Below are 25,173 nucleotides of genomic sequence, written 5' to 3' on the forward strand. Positions count from 1 at the left end.
CTATAGCCTGTGGGGTTTTAATTTCATTTTAAATGTATTGTTTTTTATATTCTTAACTCTCTTTGGTTATTTTATGCATAAACTTCCTTGAGATGGAGGTATGGAAGACGATTTATAAATTAATGGTAATAATGATGAGCCTTGACTTTTTTGCCATGCTGGGCAAGCCTGATGGGAGTCAGCCAACACGTGGTGGAAGGCCACAGGTTAGGCACAAGAAACCTGGCTATCAAGGTCGCCTAATGATGTTTGCACCTCTGTTTTGTTTCTGTTTTTAAATGTTTTAATAGGCGCAGCTTGGCTCACTTCCTTGAGCCATACAGGTGGGCTATGTGTAAAATGGGGCCACAGAGAAACCAGGGGTGGGGATATGGCATGCCCTCCATAATCCTAAAGTACAAAAATAAACAGAAGTTGCTTACTCCTTTGCAGAAGTCCAGTTGTGACTGAGCATGCTCAGTAGCTGCAGAATGTTGGAAAAGAAAGGCAGGAGTGGGATTCTTGGATTCTGCAGGGAGGAATGGCTGGCTGGGACCCAGAAATGGAGCACTCCTGTTCAGAAAGGGTTGGCTACGCTGCCGTACTCCCACTGCAAATGAGCTATGCTTTCTAAACAAAGCAGCTGCCTAAGGAGCTTGTGATAACAGCACTTCAGCTGGGTACCATCTCCAAGGACACTTCCCTGGAGTGGCTGGCACATGACTCATTTCTTAGGCAGCAGGTTGGCAACCAGACATCCCCTGGCTGAAAGGGGACCCTAAGTTGCCAACCTCGGCTGAGAACAGACAAAGGGTTTTAAAACATTCTGTCCCTGCCATCACCCAAACTTGGGAAGCTGCCTTTTATTATGAGTCAGGCCACTGGTTCACCCAGCTCAGTATTACCTGCGCTGACTGGCAGGGTTTTGCTGGCAAGAGTCCTACATGGAGACATCAGGAATTGAACCTGAGACCTTCGGTGTGCAATGCAGGTGCTCTGCCACTGAGCTACAGACCTTCCCTTAAAATCAAGCCAAGATTCTAGTCCTCATGGTTCTGATTGAAATAGGAACAAAAAGAGCTTCCTTGTAGCAGGTCATACCATTGGTCCATCCAGCTCATGAATGTCTACAGTACACAGTGACTGGCAGCAGTGCTCTTTCCTGGAGGGGTCTGTTCCAGCCCTACCTGGAGAAGCTAGGGATTGAATCCAGGACTCTGCATGAAAATCAAATGCCTCCTTAACCACTGAGCTGTGGTTCTCCCCTGGTCTCCGTTATTCCCCTGCCTCTGTTTTATCTCCAGTACAAAGGATATTTGAATATAGCCCTTTTATGGGTGGTGCAGGGTAATGAATGTGTTTCAGCACAAAGGTAGGGGTTTTGCTTTAAACTTTGGGATTACAAGCATTGTGATAGGATATTAGTGATTTTGTTTTGGGGTAAATATTTTTAAGTTTCATTTTATAATGTGTATATAAAGCAGAACACTGATAACAACAAGTGAAAATTGGAATAATAATAATAATAATAATAAAAAGCTGTGAAAGAGGCACACAGAATGAATACAGTTGCACATGGGTTAAAATAACAAGTAGGGAATATTAGTGTTATTTAATTACCAAGTGCGGTTTCAGATTGGCCAGGCTTGTGACGAAGGTTGTTTCGAAAACAATGGTTCTGCTGTAATAAAAGAATGCTAAATTATATGAAACGAGTCCAGAGGGTTCTAGCCCTCATCATCCAACAGGCTGCAATAAAGGAATGCTGGATCACCTAGAAAGCGAACGGAGGTTCTAGTCCTTGCCGAAATCTCAAATTACGTGCAGTTTTCTGCATTATACCTGTAATTGTTTGTGTTCCTGGTGTGCATAAGTGGAAAGAGGAAGAGAACTGTCAGATCGCAGAAGGAACATGTGAAAATAAGCTGTTTTCTGTTTTTGCATGGCGAAAGGGGAGGGGCAAGGAGATTATTTGGCACATGAGTAGGACGGCCTGAGTTTCCAAAGCCTGGGCTGAGTTGAGGAGGTTTTAAAATAGCCACTTGGAATTCTCCTTCTGGTGGCCTGGATGGTGCTGGCAGCTCCCTTCCGTGCGGGGAGAATTCCAGCCAGGGTTTCTGTGCCACCCTTTTCCTGTGGCAGAAGGAGAGAGCTCATCTCAGCACTGAAGCTGTGCCTGATGCATCCTCCCCCCCCCATGCCTCCCCTCCCCTATGAGGGAGGAGCAGCTTTCTGGGAGGACTGGCTGGCCTCCCAGCAAGCTGGCTGGCATGGAGACAAGAGAGAGAGCTTTCTTGAGGTCTGGCCATCCTACTGGCTGCCCCCTTGTTGCAGATCCTGTGGGGGTGAGCCAGGCAAGAAGACCTGATGCCGTTGCTCAGGGGGTTGGGAGAAACCCAACTTTGAGCCCCTTGTTTGATGCCTTGGAGCCTGCCTGCTCTCTCCTGAGCTTCTCCTCTTCCTCCAGCAGCTGCTGTCTTCCCTGCCCGTCCCTCTTGTGTGTTCATGCGCTCCATGTGCCTGCTCTGCGCTGTTTCCCGATCCTGCTTGCGCAGCTGGGGAAGAGGCGTTTGGGCGCTCTCTGGAGAGGTGCTCCAGTTTCACACTGCAGTCATGCACTGTCAGGTGGTTCCCATGCCTGTTCCCATTATGAAATTGGGGGGGGGGGGGGAGGAAGAGTGGACTGTTGCTCCTCTCTCTCCCCACCCCCTTCCTCTAACCCTTGTAAGGATCAGTCGCATGTCCTTTGTGATTGATTGGCAGGAGCTCCGGAATGGACAGCAGGTGGCGCTCTTCCATGCTGTGCATTGTTCACTTGTGGGACATAGGAAGCTGCCATATGTGAGAGTCAGACCGTTATGACCCATTTATCTCAGCATTGTCTACACTGCCTGCGCTGGCAGTGCCTCTTTGGGTTTTCAGGAGATTCCCAGTCATACTTGAAGATGCCGTTTGGGGATTGAACTTGGGAAAAGCAGCTGCTCCTTCTCCTACCAAAAAATGGCCAGGGTCTAATTTTCCCAGTTCCAAATAAATGGCTGATTTAAACTTGGAAACCACAGTATATGATGCTCAGTCCATCGCGGTCCATCTAGTCCAGTATTTGCTACACTGACTGGTAGCAGCTCTCCAGGATTTCAGGCAGGGAAAATTTGTCGGCCCAAACCGGAGGTTGCAAAGAATGACCCTGGGACCTTCTTTATGCAACGTGTCTACTCGACCTCTGAGCAAAGGCCCTTAAAAATAAAGCCAAGTTTCCAGTCCTCATTTTTCTGAATAAAGGACTGTTTTAAGTGGGAAGAGGCCTTCTACTGAGTCACACCTTTGGTCATCTAGATCAGGGTTTCCCAAACTTGGGTCTCCAGCTGTTTTTGGATTACAGTTCCCATCTCTGATGACTGGTCCTGGTAGCTAGGGATGGTGGGAGTTGTAGTCCAAAAAAAAGCTGGAGACTCAAGTTTGGGAAATCCTGGTATAGATCAGTGTTGCCTGCATGGATTAGCAGCAGTTCTCCATGCATTCAGGCAAGGGTCTCTTCCAGATATAGCTGGATACACCTCTAGGATCTTCTGCAGGCAAAACAGGTGTCACAGCCTTTTCTAAAAAGGGGCATCAGGCCAGTTCTTTGAAGCCTGCAACCAACTGCGACCCAATTTTCACTTCCTAGTGCAGCACCAAGGGATGCATCCCCTGCCGGTGCTACTCAAAGTAGGCCCATTGCCTGCTGAAGGCAGCCGGTGTGACCTGTGTTCATTAATATGAATTTTGTTTGCACTGCTTGCTGCCGGGGGGGGGGGGGCATAAGCTACTCGCCCTCCTGCCTTCCCCAGCAAATGACACTGCAAGGGAATGTTCAGAAGCTGAGCTGCCAACTTGAAATACACTGCAGTGGCCTTGGATTCCCCTAAATATTTGTCCTGCTCAAATGAGAAGCAATCTGTTGACCTCTCGCTTGACAGTCCGAGTTGACCTGCGACTTGGCAGTTGTGCCCTCTGCCTGAAATACTTGACCAGGTCATCTGGGATAGCTGCTCAGTCATGTGAGCATCTCCCCCTCAGCTGTTTTCTGCCATAGGAAAGGACCCCTTTGTTTCTTAAGGCTCCCTTCTCATAGAGACATTGTGTGTGGAGGGAGAAGTTCTCTATCTCTCATAATGCTAAAACGTGGGGCAATGGGTTCAGGGCAGAGTTTAAACTGTGGAACTTATCACCCATTGATTTGTCTAGCGGTGGCCAGTGTTAGAAACTCAGATATATAAGCCAATCACCATAGGGTACCTTAAACCTATGTTGCGTTTACCACAATGGAATGTCTAGGCACTGTTTTGTTTTTACAGTGGAGTTTCGTTGTTGTTACTCATTTCTGTGCCTCTGTGCCACTTTATATTTTAAAGTACAAATCTCAAAGCGGGTTGCAATGCCTTCAAACATCAAACAATCCAGGATAAAACAAATTTGAGCTTCAATGAGAATATTTCAGATCCTTCTTTAAGTGACATTTTGCTTTCCCCAGTCACCAGCCTGGCATCCAGAGTTCTCCACACGGTCGCAGTTGGGCCTGTGCCAGTCGCAAAATGATTTCTAACATGGCCAGTGGCTGCTCTGCCTCCACTCTTGGAGGAGGCAACCTGCCTCTGAATACCAGTTTCTTGGAATCGCAAGCAGGGAGAGCCCTTTTATATGTAGAAGTATGTTCTGTCCCACTGAACATACCGTTACCCTAAATACAAAGTCAGCTTCCAGTCTTTCTCATTCATTCAGCTCAGAGTTGTCTACACAGAATGGCAGCAATAGGTCTCCAGGGTTTCAGGCAGGCTTCTCTCCCAGTGCTACCTGGGAGATGCTGCCGTTGGGGGATGACCACGGGACCTTTTGCTCTTGTCAGTGAGTTACGGTCCTTTTCTTTCAACATAACGCAGGGTCATAGCTTTCAATGTTTCCCTTTTTTAAAGGGAAATGCCCTTATTCCGAATAGGAATCCTCGCAAGAAAAGGGAAAAGTTGACAGCTATGCGCAGGGTTCTAGTCCTCATGGTGTTGAATAAATAGCTGATTTAAACAGGAGCATAGGAAGCATGCCTTGTGCCGAGTCAGAATACTGGCTCCTGCCAGCCAAATCTCTTATCAGAAGCTAACAAAGCATTTTGGACCTCGGGCAGAACCCCCAAATTAAAATGAGGCCGGTTTGAGTTTTGCCACTGTGGTACCATTTGACACCCCTGCTCATCCGCCAGCGGCTGGATTGTATGCCGTCAGAAGCGGCTGCATTTCCCCCTTTGTTGGGTCTCAGCGCGGCAACTCCCAGCATGCCTTGCTTTGAATCCTTGGCGCCGCGTGCGAAGCACATCCTCCAGGGTGGTTAATATTTAATGCGGTGCTGGCTGGGCGAACGGACCGCAGTCTAGGAAATCAAGAGAGAGAGAGAGCGCGCAAATCCCAGAGTCTCTGAGGAGGTGGCATTGAAAGGGGTCTGGAGTGGGAGGTGGGGAAGAAATGGTTTTGTCTCTCGGCTCCGCCTCAGCAGCCAAGGATTATGGACCCTCTTGTGTGGGGGTGCTGGCGGGGGGTGGGTGGGGTCGGCCGCTGTGGTGTGCAGAGTGCTTTGGCACTCCAAATGATGTCATCCGGGCAAAGCTGCGACTGGTCATCCCCCGAAATCAAAGTTGACACGCAGATTAAAAACGGGGGCCCGGATTCTGCTTCAAGAGAGAGCGAGAAAGAGCATAAAACTGAGCATTCCTTGTTCATTTTATGGCTCGGTTTCGTGTATTCTGCTCTTGCCCTTCTTGGGAGGGGCAGCAAGTTACGTGGGACAGTTTCCAGCAGCCGTTAGGATCTTTTGAAAAGGAAAAATATATAAAGTGCTGGAGAGGTGGAGCTGGCTTTTGTTCATTGTTCCACCTTCTGTATTTCTCACGTAAAAAGCCTTGGCTTATGGGTGGTTGCGGTTAGGATTCTGGTAGCATATTTGGACATGAAAAAGGAGATGTGGAGAAGATTGGGGTGGGGAAGCAAAGTGATACAGGAGGGGAATAACCACAGGAAAACATTTTTTTCTTTGGCACAACATGAGGCCTAGAAACTTGATGCGTTGACATAAGGATTCTCAAAACATTTAGGAGTCCAGGATTCGTGTGCTTCCAGTGTGTAAAGTAGACCTGGGTTGTGTATGCGCTTTGCCAGTTGCCTGTTGGTTGTTTGAGAGAGCCATGCGATTGTGCCGGAGTTTGCAGTTGATAGAATCGTAGGATTGTAGAGTCGGAAGGGACTCCAAGGCTCTTCTAGTCCAGCCCCCTGCAATGATGTGTTGTGCAGGTGCGTTGGCTAGAGCAGTTTGTGGGTTGCTAGTTCTGTCCACACAGTCCCTGGGATTCAGCCACTTCCTGCCACTTCAAAACTTTAATGTGGCCTTCCCGAGCCTCCTCTCTCTCCCCATACTGTGTTCTGGACTACAACTCCCATCATCCTGTGCTGGCTGAGGCAGATGGGAGTTATAGTCCAAAGCAGGGGTAAGCAAGCTTTTTCAGCGGGGGGCCGGTCCACTGTCCCTCAGACCTTGTGGGGGGCCGGACTAGATTTTGAAAAATAAATAAAAAATGAACGAATTCCTATGCCCCACAAATAACCCAGAGACACATTCTACTCATGTAAAAATATGCTCATTCCCGGACTGTCTGCGGACCGGATTTAGAAGGTGATTGGTCCAGATCCGGCCCCCGGGCCTCAGTTTGTCTACCCATGGTCCAAAGCATCTGGAGGGCTGGGAGTTCAGTTGTGGGGGCAGCGGGCTGCTCTGTACCTTTGACAAGGAGCCCTTCTCAGATGGACTTACCTGCCAAAGAATTTCTCTGTGTTACAGAAGATTCTGGGGCATCAGTGTACACCCAGTTTGTGCAAGGCATCAGCCTGGTCCGGGCCACATTGTCATTAACTGTGATTCCTGTGTTGCGGGAAGTTGGGTACATGGCTCCTGGGGTCCCTTCCAATTTGATCATGCTGTCAGTAATAGCATCACGTCTCTGATTTTCATTTCTTCAACAGACCGTGTGTGTGTCGTAAGGGGTTCTTGGAAACCCATCCAGATTTACAGACAGCCTAATTTTTTGCTGAAAGGTTATTTAGTTACTGAGGGTTTTTTTGCTGTTTCCTTAGTGGAGGAGGGTGGGATGTTGATCTTTAATTTGGTGCAATGTGGCAAAGTGACTTGTACATCCCTCCCCCAAAAAATTCTCAATGCAAAAGTCCAAGGATTCGTAATTAAAAATAAACAAATCACAAATTTTCACCTTTCAAACTTTGCAACTCTTTCTTTCTTGTGTGAGGAGTGATGGGAGCATTTAGGCAACCAGAGTGATACATAAATGGAAACCTTTTAGCTACAAATTAAAACTAGCATAATATCCCAGTTGGATAAAAGGGTCTTCACCACAATTGTCTACCTGCTGGCTTTCTAAACTTGTTTTAAATGTATTTTTGGGGTGGGGGGTGGGGAAGCAGGTGTTAAAACTTTTAAAAATTATCTTATGTGTAAATTGCCTTGAGATGGTGGTTTAGAAGGCAATTGATAAATTAATTATAAAACGAGCCTTCCCTCCTAGTATCTGATTGTAGTCAGTCCGGGCTAGACCCCCACCCACTGAATCTTTTCTACAGTCGCAGAATTATTGCATTTTGATGGGGTGCACTTGTAATGTCCAATTCTCAGGCCCCCCAGCCCCAGTGCTTAGACTCCAAAGTGGTTTCAGAGTCTGGGAAGGGCTATACCACTTGGCACCTGTTGACAGAATGAGGAAAGCAGAGTGGGCACCTATGCCAGGCAGGGCCCTTGTCTTAGCCCCACCCCGCAGTTGTTAGCAGTTTTGGGGGTATTGGATGAGAGCCTGAATCCCCCACAAACCCCCCACTCCACAAATCTTTTTGCAAATTGCAGAGGAATAACTTAAAAAGGGGCAATGGCATATTTCTCCTCCTATCATAGTTGCTAGGGGATGTACGTGGGCTTTTTTGGGTATATTGTTATATTCTCTGTTGTGTTGCTGTTTTGTCACGTTGTTATGAAATCGCTTTTGCCCTTAGCACCCCCGTTTCCGTTCTCCGTGAGCTGCTTTGAGTGCAGCTTCCCCCCCCCCCCCCCACAGCAAAGCACCAGGAGCATAAAATTGCAACCGCAGCAGCTCTCTGGTGCAGCCCCCTCCAGAATCTGGCATTCGGGACTGGAGATGGCAAACTCCCTTGGGATGTATTTGTAGAAGCCTGGGACAGAAAGTCTAGGAATCATGGCCGAGAGTGGATTGTATGTAGTTTGGCCACTCGCCTCCCGCACGCCACACACAAGTCTTTCCCAGGCTCCTGTGCCTATTGGAAAGAGGAGGGCATGGATTTAAAGCCAGGGGTCTGCGAGCGTCAGAGTTGGCGTCCCCCTGCCTGGGGCACTCCGGGTCCTCTGTGCCAGTTCTTCTGCTCCAAACTGCCTGGCAGACTCTTTTTCTCTCTCTCTGTGTGTGTGCTCCTCCTTCCTTCCACAACCCTCTCTGTGTGTGCTCCACGCAGAGGTTGGAAGGGGGGGGCAGGCGTCCCATGCGGCTTGGAGCAGGAGCAAGTCAGCTGTATGGTAATGGGCAGAGCGGGCTGTTGGGGAGGGCGTCGGAGGGGCAGGGCCGGTGGTCCAGCCTCCTTGGTGCCTCTGCCTTTGTCTCGGCTTGCCTGTCACGCTCGGCTTCCCTCCTCTCCCTCCTTCTCCCATGCAGAGGCCGGCCGGGACAGCCTCCGCCGCACGCCTCCGGACGCCCCCGGCAGCCCCGGCATGACATCGGGGAACAACGGCAGCTCTGCCTCCACCGTCGCTGGCGCCCCTCAGAACGGTGAGAACAAGCCGCCCCAAGCCATCGTGAAGCCGCAGATCCTGACCCACGTCATCGAGGGGTTTGTGATCCAGGAGGGGGCTGAGCCGTTCCCGGTAGGTAGCCAACAAACCTGGCGGGGGGGGGGTTGAGTTGGGGGTGGGGGGCAGTGCATGGGTAGGTGTTGGTGGGCTGCCTTTGTTGTGGGGCTTTGGGAAGGGTGGGCATTGAAATCCCATTGCAAGAAAACTTGAGGGTTGTGCTTGGGCACGTGCAGAAGGCAAAGGGTTTCACCCACCCACACCCTGGCGTTTCTGTTTTCACAAAGGCTGTGGGGGGAGAGTGAACTTGGCTGGGACTGGAGGGGGCAGAGAAACTGGTCGGAGCACGGGGGGGGGGGGGAGAGCTGGTTTACATGGTTGGGGTGATGCAAGGGAGCCCAGGGTCCCTCCTCGCAATATAAAATCTTACCAAGTCCCAAGCACGTTTCAAGTGCTGTGATGCCACTTGAAGCAGCCGTGGCTTCCCCTAAATAATTAGAGGAGCCGTAGTTTGTTACAGGTGCTGCAAGTTGTAGGGGAGACTCCCTTATCCTCCGTTCACAGCTACAGTTCCCAGAGTTCCCTGGGAGGAGCTATTGATTCTTAAACCACTCTGTAGCTCTGGGAGGGAAATACGGGGTCTTCGAACAATTCTTAACAAACGGCACATCCCAGGATTCTTTGGGGGGGGGGATTCAAGGTGGCACCATAGCGCTTTAAATGTGTCGTGTGGAATGTGGCCTCCAAATGCGCTGTTCAGAGATTCCTGCCCAGCCGGGCCAAATCCACCCACCCACAGCCCTGCGCTCCCATTTCTGGCGCTCTTGTTTCCAAGGTGCATATAGCCAAGCGTTTCTCCCGCTGCAGCTGTCAGTCGAGCGTCCGCCCTCCCCTCGTCCTGCGGGGCCAAGGCCACCCGGGTCTCCCTGGAAGAAGAGAAGGGGGAGGGGGCTGCCTTCCAAGCTGCCTTTCGCCGACTCCCTTGTCGAAGCACCTCCCTCGCCCATCTCTCCTTCGCTGGAGGTTTGTAGAACAGAGGTTTGGATGGCCGTCCGGCAGTGGCGATTCCAGGGGGTTGGACTAGATGACGCTCGGGGGGTCCCCTTCCTGCTCGACATGACTGTGGTTCTTTGCCAGGTGGGGCGCTCTTCGCTGCTGGTGGGGAGCCTCAAGCAGAAGTATGCCCAGGACCTCCTGGCCGAGAAACCCCAGCACCAGGACAACAACACAACCACCACCACCGACTCCGAAATGGAGGACCCCTATCTACAAGGTAGGCCCAGCGGAAAGCCTAGGTAAGCAGAGAGAGAGAGGGACCTGGAGCATGTGCAGAGTGCCTTTCACTTGCTCCCTCAAGGAGCATTAGGGATTGATGGGGCAGCTTCCCAGCAGAGAGGTGTCGTATCAAAACGTGCAGAAAAGCAGAACAAATATTTGGCACAACCCTCTTCTGCAAAGGTGGAGAACCTGTGGATGTTTCTGGGCTCATAAGATCACCAGAAGAGGCTCCTGGATGAGCCTGTTCTCACAGTGGCTGACCAGTTGCCCCAGGGGGAAGCCAGACTGGGAGAGTCCCTTGTCTAAAACCCTTGAGAAACGCTGCTGGTCTGTGCAGGCAATAGTTAGCTGGAGGGAGAAAGGGTCTGCAGTTCCTGACGTTCCTGTGATGGGAGCCACATCTGGTGGCCGCAGGTTCCGCAGGTACCTGGCTGGAAAAACAGCAATCGACTGCTGGGGGTTGGGCTAGATGACCCCTGGGGTCCCCATTCGGTTCTACCATTCTGTGGTTAAGAGGTGCCTGATCCAGCAGGACTTCTTAAATGTGGGTGCAAGGGTTTGGGGGGCTTTGCTGCCTTTTGTTGCTTTGAGGTGAGGGGTCCTAAAAAACTCTGCTCTCCTTCCCCAGAATCCAAAGACGACGGATCACCCCCGAAGCTGAAATGCGAGCTCTGCGGCCGCCTTGACTTTGCCTACAAGTTCAAGCGGTCAAAGCGGTTCTGCTCCATGGCCTGCGCAAAGAGGTACCTCCCTGGCAGAAACGTCTGCCTGCCCTTCTCCTTGAAAGCAGCTGCCTTGCTTGCGGAAGGTCCTGATAGCATCTCCAGGCTGACAGCTCTAGGAATCTCCCCTGCCTGAAAACCCAGAGAGCCACTGCCAACCAGAGTAGGCAGTGTTGAGCTAGATGAACCCAGGGTTTGACTCCATTATAAGGCGTATTCCCACGTTCCACAAATTTTTTGCTGGGTAGCAAAAAATTATATAGCTGATTACTCTACACACACTAGGCTGCACTGCTTTTATCGTCTGTATTTTAACATGGTTGCTATTTATAGTGTTGTGGTGCTGTTTGGGTCTGATTACTTTCTAGAAATTTATTATTATTATTATTATTATTATTATTATTATTGATTGGATTATATACCACCCTATACCCGGAGGTCTCAGAGCGGTTCACAGAACAAAATAAAAACATAAAACCACAAAATATACAATCAAAATAAAAACAACAACCCAATAAAATATCTTGTATGTTTTTAAACTTTTTGTATTTTGCCTGGTGTTGTTTTAATTTGCGAGTTGGCGGGGTGGGAGAAGGAGGGGTAGAAATAAAAACAATCATAATTAATAATACAAGGTTGGAACATTGGCCGTGCACAGGCTTTTGACCTTCTCTCTGTCTCTCTCTCGCAGGTACAACGTGGGTTGCACAAAGCGTGTGGGGCTCTTCCACCCAGACCGCAGCAAGCTTCAGAAGCCCAACACGCCTCCACACGGCCGGCGTCGGACCTGCAAGGGCTCCCTTCCCCCTCTCAGCAAAGAGAACAAGAAGCAGGTAAGAGCCTTCTGGAGTTATCCAGGGGCAAGGAACTTTTTCGCACGCCGAAGGTGAAACTTGGGAGCATCGGGTATCTCTTTGTGCCTCCCTCCAGTGCACCTGCCACAGGCCCAAGAGGAGCATAGTGCATGGTTTTATCTTTCTTCTTCCCCAGAGTCCTCAGTTTCTGACCTCTAAAATGGGCCCAGTTGGGGTCCTGCATGGGGGAACTGCAACATTTAATCCTCTCCTCAAAACCCTGTGAAGTAGGTTAGGCTGTGAGAAGGCAGTGGCTAAGTGCCCAAGGCCACATCCAGGAAGCTTTATCCATGACCAAGTGGAGATTTGAACCCAGGTCTCATGTGCCACTTTCCCCCCATGTTATCCTCACAGCAAGTGGCTTTCTAAGAGGTGAGGCTAAGAAGCAGTGACTGGCCAGTGAGCTTCATGACCAACGAATAGGGGGCTTAAACCCAGTTCTTTCCTAGGTCCTAGTCCTGCACCCTAACCACTACACCACACTGTCTCCCCTGGAACACGATAACAAATTGGTTAATACACATGCTTGGAAGAAGAGTTATCAGCTGCAGAGTGGACAATTGCTTTCAGGCAGTGCCGGCTTCAGTTATAATTTCTTAACTAAATTTGTATCATTGAAAGATCTCAAGAGTCAACTTCAGGGGAAAGGTATTATTTGCTGCATGTTAATCTGCCCATAATTTATGCAGAGATCCAAGGGAAAGAGTTCCTTGCTGTTGTGTGGGAACAGGAATACCCAGTTCAGTTTCTTCTGAGCTGTCTTGTGACAAATGAAGAAGCTCTTTTCGCACAGTCTGCAAAAAAAGATTACAAAAGGGAGACGATATTGCTAAAGCTGAGTTCCTCTCCTTTTTTTCTTCATCTAACATTGCTGATGTTCGTTAATATTTAGTACTGCATTTGCATTTTGGTATATTGTAGTGTAATTTCGAAAAGTTTCTCAATTTTGTTGAATTAAGTAAATAATTCTAGTTGGGTTCTGAATAAACGCACAATGAATCGTTCCTGTTCTGTATTTTATTGTGTGATTACCTTCCTCTAATAAGCTGTGCAGACTGCTATTCTATGAGCTTGTGGAACCAAAGGGGGCAGTGGCTCCAAAGAAATTGAGGAGCCCAGGGAGTTAGTGCAGTGAACATACAGATGTTGTGACTGAGCCCTCCAGACAGCAGCTGCCGGCCAGAGGAGGCAGCACTGGGCCAGATGGGGCGATAGCGCAGCCTCCTAAAGTGGGGTGCTCCTCTGTGTTTGCAGGCGCCGGTATCGCTGCCCCCTGGCTCGGGGCCCATTTCCGTCTCTGGGTCTCTGCAGCTGGCTCACGTACAGGAGGACTCCAGCCGCTGCTCGGACAACTCCAGCTACGAAGAGCCCCTCTCGCCCCTCTCGGCCAGCTCCTCCGCCTCCCGCCGGCGCCAGGGCGAGCGCGACATGGAGCTGCCCGATGTGCACGTCCGAGACCTGGTGGGCATTGGGCACCACTTCCTGCCCAGCGAGCCCACCAAGTGGAACGTGGAGGACGTCTACGAGTTCATTCGGTCCTTGCCCGGTAAGCATTGGGGCCTTCTGCCTGCCTGCTTAGGAAGGGAACCTTGGAGCGGTCCAAGTTGGGCAGAAATGAGCCTGCCCCCCTCTCTCCCAATTCTCTGGTCTGGTGGGAAGCCCAGTATTTTCCGGTGTTGCTACTTTGAGGAGTTAAGTTTATGGATGGATTTGATTTGGTTGCAGAAATATCCCAGGGGTCATTTAGCCCTAACTTCCCTGCATTGTGGGAACCACAGCTGAATCATCATTGGCAGATGGCCACCCAACTTCGGCTTAGAAATCTCCAACCAAGGAGAGCTCACCAGCTTTTGAGGGTGGCGCTGTGGGTTAAACCACAGAGCCTAGGACTTGCCCATCAGAAGGTCGGCGGTTTGATTCCCCGCGACGGGGTGAGCTCCCGTTGCTCGGTCCCTGCTCCTGCCAACCTTGCAGTTCGAAAGCACGTCAAAGTGCAAGTAGATAAATAGGTACCGCTCCAGCGGGAAAATAAATGGTGTTTCCGTGCGCTGCTCTGGTTCGCCAGAAGCAGCTTAGTCATGCTGGCCACATGACCTGGAAGCTGTACGCCGGCGCCCTCGGCCAATAAAGCGAGATGAGCGCCGCAACACCAGAGTCGGTCACGACTGGACCTAATGGTCAGGGGTCCCTTTACCTTTACCTTTATCCCACTGTTGGAACAGCTCTTATGAGAAATTCTGACTGTTTTCTGGTGATGATTAAAAACATAATAAAACATCAAACATGGGAAACTCCTGCCAGAGGGCTGTATTTCAGAACTCCTCTAAAAGTTGTGTCATTCTTAATTTGCTTGACGTCCGACGAGAGGGCGTTCCGCAGGGAGGGTGCCGCTGCTGAGAAGGTCCTCTGCCTGGTTCCCTGTATTCTCACTTTCTCGCAGTGATGGGGCTTTTCCTTTCCTCCTGCCACAGGTTGCCAGGAGATTGCGGAGGAGTTCCGGGCGCAAGAGATCGACGGCCAGGCCCTACTGCTCCTGAAGGAGGACCACCTCATGAGCGCCATGAACATCAAACTGGGCCCAGCCCTCAAAATCTACGCCCGCATCTGTATGCTGAAAGACTCCTAGAGGCCTTCAGGCTGGGGCGGGTGGGAGGCCCTGCTGGCAAACGGATGCTTTCTTTCTCGGAGGCTGGGAGGGGCTGGGAACAAAATGGACTCTGCTTTCTTCTGCCTCCCACTCTTCACAATGCAACTTGAGCACAGAGGCAACACCCCCAGCCTCCCTCGACGACGGGAGGGGTGCGGAGGGACCCCGACTCGGGTGGGATGTCCGTAAGCTAAAGCCGTTGCGGGGCTGTACATAAATATGTAGCATTAGCTTCCCCCCTGCAGCAATGGAGAGAGTCGTGCAACCTTGTTTTTATAGTGGTGGGGGCGAGGACCCTCTTCCTCGCCCTGGAAGCTGCTTCTCCTGCGTCCCAGAGACCACCCCCCCAAGGATCGGACACACCTACTTGAAACCTCAAAAGCCAAACAGGACCATTGCCTTAAATTTTTTTGTAGGCGTGTGTGTGCGTGCGTGTGGTGCCGGGTAGTGCCCTCTGTTTCCTCCTCCCTCCCTGCACCCTTTCCTCTTCTGCTATATCTCTTCCCAAGGCACATCGGGGGAAGCAGTTGCCCTGATAGATCTCCTGATTCCCATGGGGGATCGTGCAGGAGAAGGGATCTCCGTCCAGTCTCGCGGGGGTGTATTGCTCCCCTCACACTGTTTTGCTTTGGGTTTTTTAAAACAATTTTTTTAAAAGGGGAGGAGTAAGTAGCCAAGCGCAAGTCGTGCAAACTGGCTGGCTGACGTCCAGGACTACTGGGAAGGCCTCTATTCTGATTTGGGACCAGGTCTGCAGCTGCCTTAAAAATTTAAATAAAAGGCCCTTTTTGCCCCTGCCACAAACACCTCACCCCCCCCATTCTCCCCCTCCCATAATATCAAGGCAGGGCAGGAGGAGCCGGCTCTCTCCCTGGAAGATGGGGCTGGCCTCAGAATTGTCGAGAGTGGGCGGGCATTTCCTCGGGTGATCAGGAACTGCGGGGAGTGGGATTGCAGCTGAGCTGCACCCCCCCTGCCCCTTTTGACGGTTTGTGTGTGGTGCCCCCCTTCTTTGTGCTGGCCACTCTCCACAGCCTCTGGGCTGCAAGCAAAAGGACTTTCTACTGTTGCCCCTCCTCCTGTTTTTAATAAACGCCTTTTGGAATTAAAAAAAAAAAAAGACGCCATGTATTTAAAAGGCTTCCTTGCTATGGGGCTGGGTGGTTGGGGGCAGGTCCCGGGACATTTTAGCTTCCTAGGGCGGAGAACGTTCAGCTGGATTCTCCAGGTGAATCATAACGTCAAAACCACGGAGAGAGAAGAGAACTCACAAGGCGAAAGAAAGGACTTCTTCATGCAGCACGGAGTTCAACGGTGGACCTCGCTGCCACAGGAAGCTGTGATAGCTTGGACGGCTTCAAGAGAGGATTGGAAAATTTTGCAGTCGGAGGCAGCCGTGCTTCTAAATAGCTGTTGCTGGAAGCCACGGATGGGGAGAGGGCTCTTGTTCACGATCCTGCTTGCAAGTTTGCCCACTGTTGAAAGCGGGATGCTGGCCTGATGCCGTTGGGACTCGCCTTGTGTTGGCAAGACAGCATCCCCCTCACCTTGGGGCAGCAGTCTCTCTTAAGGAGCACTGGGGGATGTTGTGCCTAACTGCCCTCTCGTGCCTGCTCCCTCAGGGTTGGGGAGTCTCATTGGCTTTTAATGCAATTGGGATGAGAGGTGGTTCCTAAACTACAATCTGAAGCTTTTTTCCCTTCATATTTTTCATTTCCCTCCCTTTTCTCTCCAAGAAGCTCAAGATTATGTACATGTTCTTCTACCCTCACAAACAACTCCATGAGGTAGGAGAGGCCGAGATGGGGCGAGTGGTTCAGTGTCACCCATGAGCTACATGGCAGAGCCAGGAAACACTGGCTTCCAGGCAGATGCATGGCTGAAACGAGTTCTTCCTAGAGCAGTTTCGGCTTGGTATTCTGACATTTGCAAAATGCATCCCATGCCTCTCACTTCTCCAGAGTGACTTTCCTTCCACCTCCTCTGGCACACACAAGGCTTTTCCTCAGTTGCTCAAGCGTAATTTCTGTCACCTCAGGATGCTGGGAACTTAAGTTCTTAAAAGACGCTTGTTTCAGCAGTGGCTGGCAGGCATGGCGGCTACTTTTTCCACCTTCAGAGGCAGTTCCTGGGATGACATGGGGAGAATTGCCTGTGGGAAATCTTCAAGCAGGACCTGAACGCATCTAGCTGGCCACAGGGAGCTGGATTAAGTGGGCTTTCTGTAAATCTTTAGCAAAACTAAAGTACTTCACATTACATGTCTGGTGTCCCAAATACTCACAAAGTATCCCTGTTCATCTCATTTTTTATTTAAAAAACCCTTAGTCAGAAGACTGGTACGCTTTCCAATCCAGCCCAAGGTTGCAAAGACGCTTTTATTATCTTTTTTTCCACAACAGAGAAATACAAAGCAATTTTTTATTTATTTTTCCTTCTTTCCCCCATTTCATTTCAAAACAATGCAAATGGCGTTTGGCAGCGAGGCAAACGTTGCCTCCTCTCACCAGTCCTGGATTCCACAATGCAAGACTTTTCTTTGAAGGGAAGGGGTGGGAGGGAGAGACCCTTTAAAAAAACTTTTTTAAAAATTCCTTTTTTCAGTTATAAGGTAATGATAATAACTAAGGATCTAGCTAGATGTGGCCTGGGCTGCTTTATATAGAAAAAAGTTGTTAACATTATGCATAAGAGTCCTATTTACACAGTTATTAACATGCGGATCAAAAAAAGAGAGGCTACAATATTGAATATCATACAACAATTCAAAACCGACTGAAAAGGGAACAAGGTTTTGTTTTTTAAAAAAAGGAAAAGATCAAATCAAATACAAACAGTAAAAGAAACAACTGATAAAAAACAAAATTATATATTTTTAAGGCTTAAAAAGTTTATCTTAAAAAAAAGTTCGTTTTTGTTTTTTAACGCAACTGAAGGGTACATAATATAGAGGTGGTTTTTAAGTCTTGTTGTTTGGGGAAGCTTTGTCGCCCCTTTCCCTTGCACTTTGAGAGAAACTGCCAAGAGAACTTGGTTTGAGGGAGGTGCAGCACCACCTCAGAAAGCTACTTTCTCTTTTGGTGATGGGCTCCTGGGGCGAGAGCAGTTGGCATCATGCCACAGTCTCTTCACAGCTATCCAAGGAGCCACAGAAGACCTTAAGAGCCAGAGGGTGCCATCCTGTTGGCGCTTTGAGCCGTTCTTCTTTACAGCACCCAGGAGGCCATGGCCTCTCCTCAGCCACTGGGGCGGCCACAGAGAGATGACCGGTTGACTCATGGCAGTGGGGTTGGAGAGAGAGCTGGAGCTGAAGCAGTTGGGGACACATGTAGCATCTGGGGAAACTGGAAATGGCCAAAACATAGCAAGTGAAACTGAAGTCCCATTTGACAGGCTCCCCCCCCCCCAAGGGAAACCGCAATGTTGTCGGCTTCCAATCTTGGGTAGCAAATCTAGTGTAGCAATAAAGCTTTAAAAGGCGTTTTCCCCATTTGACAGAAATTTGAGGAAAACAGCCTTGCAGGAGATATGAGTCGCAGAGGATCACACCACACTTTCTGTGTTTCCGCGGTTTGCAGATTTTCTGAACCCCATGGACCCTTCCCACAATCAATGGGGCTTCCAGAGACTACTTGCTTAGAGGTTTTTTTGGGGGGGGGGTATTCTAGGAGGTGCTCAGTCCTCTGGGGTCACTAGGAAGCTGACCCCTCTCAAGGCAACAGAACGTGGCTTTGCAAGCAAATGAGCCCTTGGGGACCCCAGAATTCTCTGGAATACTGGTGTGGATTTTTAAAAAAACCTCTCTAATCCCCCTAGATCTTGGTGCAAGGGGATCAAACCCCCTCAAACGACACCAACTGGAGAATGATGACAATTCCACCTATTCTGCAAATATGTGCCTGCTATGGCCATGTTAAAATGGAAATTAGAATGAGGAACTTGCTTATGTTTCTTTTCTGGGGCTAGGGAGGAACCTGTGCCCCCCACCACCACCAATGCTGTGGGCACACCCCGGGAGAACCATAGGTTCTTCCAGCACTGCCAACCAGTGCTGGAGACATCCTTGGAGAGGTTGCAAGGTGGTGCCTTGAGCAGTCTTGAAGGGCAGGGCAGCCAGGATCAAGACCCACCCCCCACCTGTCTTCTGCCCCAAAACACCCTTGGGGCTTCGCTTCTGCCAGCCCTCTGCAAAGATGGGAGAAATGGACTGGCACATCTTACTATGGGTGAGCCGAATGGCAGCATTACCCAGGAGCAGGTCAATGCCCACCTTTCCTCCCCGCAGAAGAGACACAGCCCCCCCCGCATCCCCTCCCCTCCTTTTCCATACAAGGAGAGAGCAGGGCTGGAGGCTACTCATACACAAAGATGGTGCTGCAGGTGGGCAGACTTTCGCACGGTGCCTCAAGATTAAGGTGATGGGCAGACAAAGCCTTGTGTACTTCTGAATGGGCATAACACTGCCAGTCTCTTGCCATCTTCCTCCCTGCTGCAGTGTGTTTCCCAATCATATTCTGAAGGTGCCCCCTCATCTATTTCTAGGACAACCCCCCACTCCCTTCCACCTCCTAGCCGAAGGAGCGGCAAACCCCATAGCCTCTGAGCATTGATGTAATCCTTTGCACCAACACTGGTGCAATGGGTCCTGACCGTGTGATGTTGCAGCATCTGAGACTCCTCACCTCCCACTGTGCCCACCCTAGCCAAAGGCCACTCCTGGGGTGCCCGCCCTGCCCCCCACAGCGATAACCTCATGCTGCCCCATTTTTGGCCAAGGCTGTAGTGGCTCCAGAGAAGAGTCCAGAAGGGGGCCGGCTGCCCGTTATCTGCGTTGCAAATTCCTGGCCCGTTGGGTGACAATTTCCCTATGTGAAATTAAAGTGGAACAGGGATTTTGGAGGAGAGAGAAGCTGGGGATCCAAAATGAAAGAAGGGGGGGGGCTGTGACTGGGGCAGAGGCTCTGTTACAGGGAAGGGAGAGGTGTGGACGTCTTCAAAGTGCTCTGGGATTGTCTTTGGCTGCCACCAACATGGGACGAAAAATCTCTTTCCCCTCCCCAGTCTCCCTGGCTGCCAACAGGGCTCCATCCAGTCTCTCTCTCTCTCTCTGTCCTGACGGGTGGCGGAAGAGGATCACCCCATGGCAGGAGGGGCGCTGCGGAGCAGGGACCGTGGGTTGTTTGACCGTGATGCCAAGGTGTCCTTGTCTTTTGCTCCCCGCTTCTGGGATTCAAGAGGGGGTGGCTGCACGGGAGCGGGGCCAGGCTAGGGGGTGGAGGCTGCTCCCCGAGATTCAGATGAGCGAGATTCGGACAGGGATACTGGGAGACTCCGTCCTTTGAGGAGAGTGTTGACTCACTAGATGTTCAACCACTGTGTGTTTTGACATGTGCTTCATCAAATAGGTCTCCTGGAGAGGGAGAAAGGAAAGGTCAGGTTTCAGGGAAGCAGGAAGAGGCTGCCCCCTCCCAGCCTAGGGTGAGGTAGATTCATTTCAGCATGTCTGGGACCTTCCTTCACCTCCACCCTGACCTCCCACAGCATGCTTTGGGGGGAGATTGGGTATCGGCCTGATCTACAGAGGGGATCTCCTGGCCCGCCACAGTTTCCCACAGGGCAACTGGGGGAGAAACACCTCCACCCCACAATCACCAAGCAGAAAACTAAAGTAAGCTGTGCACCCACACCCCACAATATCCCGACTTGAGTATTGTCCTGACAACTATGGAACCTGGATGGCTTTCAAAGAGGATTGGACCAATTCAAGGAGGACATGAAGCTATTGATGGCTACTCTGACGCATTTTCCTCCTCACAACAACTCTGCGAGCTGGATTAGGCCTAGAGCGGCCAACTGACTCCCCCCCCCAGGCCACCCCCAGTAGACTTCATGCCCAGTTCGTGGGGGGATTAGAACTCATGTCTCTCTTGCTCTCCCCACCCGCTTTGCTTCCTGCCCAGACAACGGCCCCTGCTACTCACTGAAGTGTAGGCCCGCCCACACATGCTGCAGCAGTAGGCCTTGGCGTGCTTGATTGCGTGTGCCGAGAGGTGGATCTGGAGCGAGGCAGAGTCCGAGTAGGCCCGGTAGCAGTTCGGACACTTGTAGGGCTTGTCCTTGTTGTGTTGCCGTTGGTGAGACTGGGTGGGGAAGGGGCAGGAAGGAACAGGAGATTGACATGGCAGCCCTCAGAAGTCCTGGGGGTGGGGTGGGGAAGACCCTTAAACAAAAAGCCACCTCGCCACCAACCAAGGTACCCCCTTGCAACTCTGAAGACCCAAGTCCTTCTACACTACTACTTTCACTGAGATCTCTGCAAAATCTTTTATCAAGCCCTCCTTGCTAAATCTGCAGCAGGGCAGTCAGATGAGACTTGCACCCTTTCACTCAGCTCAGATCAAGATGCCAACCTTGCGAAGTTGCTTAGGCTGAGAGATACCAGCTGGCTCCCAAGGTCACACCCAGTGAGTTTCATGGCTGAGAGGGAGGAGGGATTTGAACCTGAGTCCGGCACTCTTAACCACTATACCACATGGGTTCTGTGCTGCAGCGAACAAAAAAATCACCAGGAACTGACCCCAGGCATTTTGTCATTTTCCTCTGGAGGTTGTGACATGACTGCAACTTTTAAAATGTTGATGCCAATTTCATTTTACTCTGTGCTACATACATACATAAAGCTATTACCTGCCTTCCACCCCAAGGTCCCAAAGCAGGTAATAATGTTCACTTGCTATTATCTTCAGCAATTAAGTGGAACCTCTGTCTTTAGAGGCAATATACCTTTGAACCTCAGAAACCGCAGGACAGACAAGAGGTCTCCTCCCCTCTTTCTGGGCCAAGCTTTTGAGCACCCAAAAGTATCTGGCTTTCTGCTCTTGGAAGCAGAGGACTAGGCTAGATCAGCAGACCATCAAGACCATTTTTTTTTTTGGTGCTTGCAGCATAAGATACATAAATATTCTGCATAGGAAAACCGCAGTCCCGTCTTGCCACACAGGGCACCCTATAAATGCACCCCAATTATCTCTGACCTTCAAATGCTTTGACCCACTCTGGGACTTCCAATTCGCTTCCCTGGCACATGCCACCCGAATTCCCAACCGACTGACCTGGAGGTTCGAGAGCTGTGTGAATGCCTTTTCACATCCGGCGTGAGGGCACTTGTAGGGTCTGTCTCCGGTGTGAATTCTGAAAGGCAGCGAGAGAGAAAGCTGAGGTGTTTTCCGCCTCTCCTCCATTGCTTCACTTACCTGACTCAGTTCAAAAACCGCCTCCCGCAAAATATCTCACAGCGATTTCACATTAGGAAATGGTGAAATTAGTGGTTGCAAATCAGGACGGTTTTGAAAGGTACGGGCCACCATCTTGATTCAAAATGGCACCTCGATCCTAGGGTCCTGTCCTGTCCTAACACATAGCGAAGAGACAACTTTCCAAAATATGTAGTAGATACATAAAACAATTCCATGTCTACAGACATATTTAAAACTGTTTCGTATATGTTAAAATCCCACCCTAACCAAGTTCAAGAACTGCTGGTTTAATCTATCAAGTAGGAAACAAATCCTGAAAAATGTGCTCCATTATGCGACAATTCATGACGTTGCTGGTCAAAGAAGGTCAATGAGGACTAGGGCCTTGCTTTTTTACTTAACCTTGTTCTTGTTAACGAAAAGGGGGATTTCCAGTTTCTGAATTTCAGGTGGCCATCTTTGCTTCCCGTGCTCACCCAAAATGGCAACCCAGTCGACTGATCCCAGCGAGCATAAGCAGGTCCCTTACCTGGTGTGTTGCTGGAGGTGGGAAAGTTGGCGGAAGGATTTCTCGCAGTAGGAGCAGTGATAGGGCTTGACGCCCAAGTGGATGCGCAAATGCTGCGCCAGGTAGGAGGCGTTGGCGAAGGACTTGGAGCAGTGGGGGCACTTGTGGGGCTTGGCCTCTGTGTGGGACTTGGAGTGGATCTGCATCTCCGACTTGGTGAAGAAAGTGAGGGGGCAGACTTTACACCTGGAGACGGTCAAGGACAAGAAGGTGGAGGGGGAGGCGTTTCAAAGACACAATTCTGCATCAAAACATAATCACGACCATCATTTCTTTCTTTACTTGATATCTTCAATGTCCTGCAGTGCAGCAGCTTGGACAGGATAGCCCTTGGCATCCTCTCCAACTCTGCCATTCCATGATTCTATACAGTGGTACCTTAGGTTAAGAACTTAATTCGTTCTGAAGGTCCGTTCTTAACCTGAAACTGTTCTTAACCTGAAGCACCACTTTAGCTAATGGGGCCTCCCGCTGCGCCACTGGAGCACAATTTCTGTTCTCGTCCTGAAGCAAAGTTCTTAACCTGAGGTAATATTTCGGGCTTAGCGGAGCCTGTAATCTGAAGCGTATGTAACCTGAAGCGTCTGTAACCCGAGGTACCACTGTATATAGATATCCTGCCTTTCTCCCAAGTTGGGATTCATGGCAGCTTCCAGCGTCACAAACATCATTATAAAATAGATTTTTTTTTTTAAAAAAAACCCAGTTAAAAAACATCCATTAAAATACGCCAAAACACATTTAGAACCAGGAATAAAAATGTAAGCTGCCCTGACAGCAGCCTAGTGGCCAGCATCACCTGCTCCTTGGTTTCTAAAGGTCTGTCTGAGCAGGAAAGTCTTAGCTCATTAGTTCACTGTAGCCTACTCTGACTGGCAGTAGCTCCCTAGCAAGCACATCCAACAAGTTGCTGCTTTTGTGTACAGCTTTTGGACTTCTCTGAGGCATTTCCTCTCCACACCATGGGTGGGAAGCTATTTCCAGCTCCATGGGTCAGACCATCATCAGGATTGGTCAAATTTGAGAGGTCAGCCGCCCATCTGTCAATAATGCAGCATCCTTACTGCATCACATGACTGAAAAGTGGCTGGCCCCACCCACCCAAAGCCCATTGGTGGGAGTGTCTCCTCCTGCTCACTGATTGGTTCACAGAGCTCAGTATTATCTACTCTGACTGAAAGCAGCTCTCCAGGCTTTTTTCCAGGCAGGGGGCATTCCCAGCCCCCCCTGGAGATGCCATTGCGGGTTGAACCCGGGGCCTTGTGTAGACAAAGCAGCTGCTCCGCCGCTGAGCTGCACCCATCCTTCTATCTCGAGTTTAAACTGGCACAGTCCAAGAACAGTGACCCTCTTCCTGACATAATTTTCATTTGATTTTACAAGTATAAAATTGTAAAAAATAACCTAACACATATCCACAATTAAGAGATTCCTCCGAATCTCTGACTTCCCACCTTCCCCTCTAGGGGTTCTGTTATTAAAACTTTTCCACTGCATCTTTTTCTGTACTCCATTTTTTAAAATAACTTCATTATCTCCACAATACCCGTTACATTACAAGTGTTGTTGCAACCCTGCTAATGTTTTCATCTGTTTACAGTGGTCTCCAAGATAAATTATACATTTCCCCCATTCCTTATTAAAGTTTTGGTCTTCTTGGTTCCTGAGCTTTCTGGTCTTAAACCTGTTCATCCTTTGTATGCCATTCCAACATCAATCTGTACATTTTTGACAGTAATTTTATATTGTTTGCCGACAGATTGTGTTGAAACCTTGAGATTTCATAACTGAAAACCCCTCTTTTTATCCATTTTGAAGATACCATTGACCCTATTTCTGTACACAGAATCACAGAGTTGAAAGGGACCCCCACGAGCCATCTAGTCCACCCCCCGCCATGCTAAGGGGCCTGAGGTCTCCGCACCCACGCTGGCGGCAGAGTGTTAACCCCTTCCCTCCCACACACCTGTACGTCTTCCCCTCTTTGCCGATGTCGCCCGAAGCCAAGATGGGGTAGGGCACCACCAGGACGGGGGGCCCCGTGGGGTTCTCCGCCTTGATCTTCTTGCGGCCGCGCTCCGCCTTGGGTGCTCCCCCCAGCAGGCTGTGACCCTGAATGGTCTTGATGGAGTCCAAGAGTGGGGGGCTGGTGATCCCTGAGATGAGGGTGGGCGAAGAGGCAATGAGACGGCTCTGTGTGGTGGAGGTGGGGGTGGAGGGGGTGCTGGTGCCCGTCCCAGCGCTGGATTCCGAGGTGCTGACGGCCGTGGCGCGGGACCCCAGCCCCAAACCTGGAAGACAGAAGCCAGGGGCGGAGGGAGAGGACAGCTTAAGACAAGCCCCAGAACATGCCAGGAAGGCTGAGGGGGAAGGTCTTTGGCAACAGCTCAGAGTAGAGTGGTTCATAAGCATTTGCCAGCACCGAATGTGGAGGCAGAGGGTAGCAATTGTGACTGGCAGCCACCCATGGCCCTCTCCTCCGTGGATTTGTCTCTTGTGAAACTGTCCAGGTTAGTGGCCATCGCTCCCTCCTGTGGGAGGGAGTTCCGTAGTTTAACTACGCCCTGTGTGGAAAAAGTCCTTTCTTTTCTCTGTTCTGAATCTTCCAACATTCAGATTCACCGGATGTTTACATGTTCTGGTCTTAGGGGAGAGCCGTCTCCTCTCACTGGTAAGGCACAAGCTTGAGCTTCGGAATACAGCATGATCGCATCTTACTCAAACCATTGAACAGCCACCAACAGCAGGTGGCAGGGAGGGAGAAGGAGAACATCCAGCACTCCCAGAACCAGTGCCCCTAGCTTAAATAATAATAATAATAATAATAATAATAATAATAATAATAAATTTTATTTATATCCCGCCCTCCCCAGCCGAAGCCGGGCTCAGGGCAGCTAACAACAATAAAACAGTACAACAGTACTTTTTAAAATAAAATAAAATAAAATAAAATAAAAAATAAAAAAATAAATTTTTCAAATTTACAAAC

At 50.0% G+C, this 25,173-nt stretch overlaps 2 protein-coding genes across 13 annotated transcripts in view; one reads left to right on the forward strand and one right to left on the reverse strand.

Annotated features, from left to right (window-relative positions):
- The window catches only part of PHC2 (polyhomeotic homolog 2), a 60,465-nt gene extending 44,983 nt beyond the window's left edge, over nucleotides 1–15,482 (forward strand). For 3 of the 5 annotated variants that reach the window (XM_053400369.1, XM_053400370.1, XM_053400371.1), the window contains exons 10-16: nucleotides 8,726–8,934; nucleotides 9,727–9,882; nucleotides 9,997–10,132; nucleotides 10,766–10,880; nucleotides 11,551–11,692; nucleotides 12,968–13,259; nucleotides 14,185–15,482. In XM_053400369.1, coding sequence (XP_053256344.1) covers nucleotides 8,726–8,934; nucleotides 9,727–9,882; nucleotides 9,997–10,132; nucleotides 10,766–10,880; nucleotides 11,551–11,692; nucleotides 12,968–13,259; nucleotides 14,185–14,339 — 1,205 coding nt within the window. In that variant the 3' untranslated portion in view covers nucleotides 14,340–15,482. The remainder of the gene's footprint in view (nucleotides 1–8,725; nucleotides 8,935–9,726; nucleotides 9,883–9,996; nucleotides 10,133–10,765; nucleotides 10,881–11,550; nucleotides 11,693–12,967; nucleotides 13,260–14,184) is intronic. The other 2 variants (XM_053400372.1, XM_053400373.1) reach the window with 1 other exon arrangement.
- A 1,534-nt stretch (nucleotides 15,483–17,016) lies between these two features.
- The window catches only part of ZNF362 (zinc finger protein 362), a 29,611-nt gene continuing 21,454 nt past the window's right edge, over nucleotides 17,017–25,173 (reverse strand). For all 8 annotated transcript variants that reach the window (XM_053400386.1, XM_053400382.1, XM_053400390.1 and 5 more), the window contains 5 exons: nucleotides 24,151–24,475; nucleotides 22,146–22,370; nucleotides 21,473–21,551; nucleotides 20,342–20,500; nucleotides 17,017–19,770 (listed from right to left, as the gene is read on the reverse strand). In XM_053400386.1, the coding sequence (XP_053256361.1) occupies nucleotides 19,654–19,770; nucleotides 20,342–20,500; nucleotides 21,473–21,551; nucleotides 22,146–22,370; nucleotides 24,151–24,475 (905 nt within the window). In that variant the 3' untranslated portion in view covers nucleotides 17,017–19,653. The remainder of the gene's footprint in view (nucleotides 19,771–20,341; nucleotides 20,501–21,472; nucleotides 21,552–22,145; nucleotides 22,371–24,150; nucleotides 24,476–25,173) is intronic.

Source organism: Podarcis raffonei, chromosome 8 (genome assembly GCF_027172205.1).
Source record: "Podarcis raffonei isolate rPodRaf1 chromosome 8, rPodRaf1.pri, whole genome shotgun sequence".
In the NCBI taxonomy this organism is placed as follows: Eukaryota; Metazoa; Chordata; class Lepidosauria; order Squamata; family Lacertidae; genus Podarcis; species Podarcis raffonei.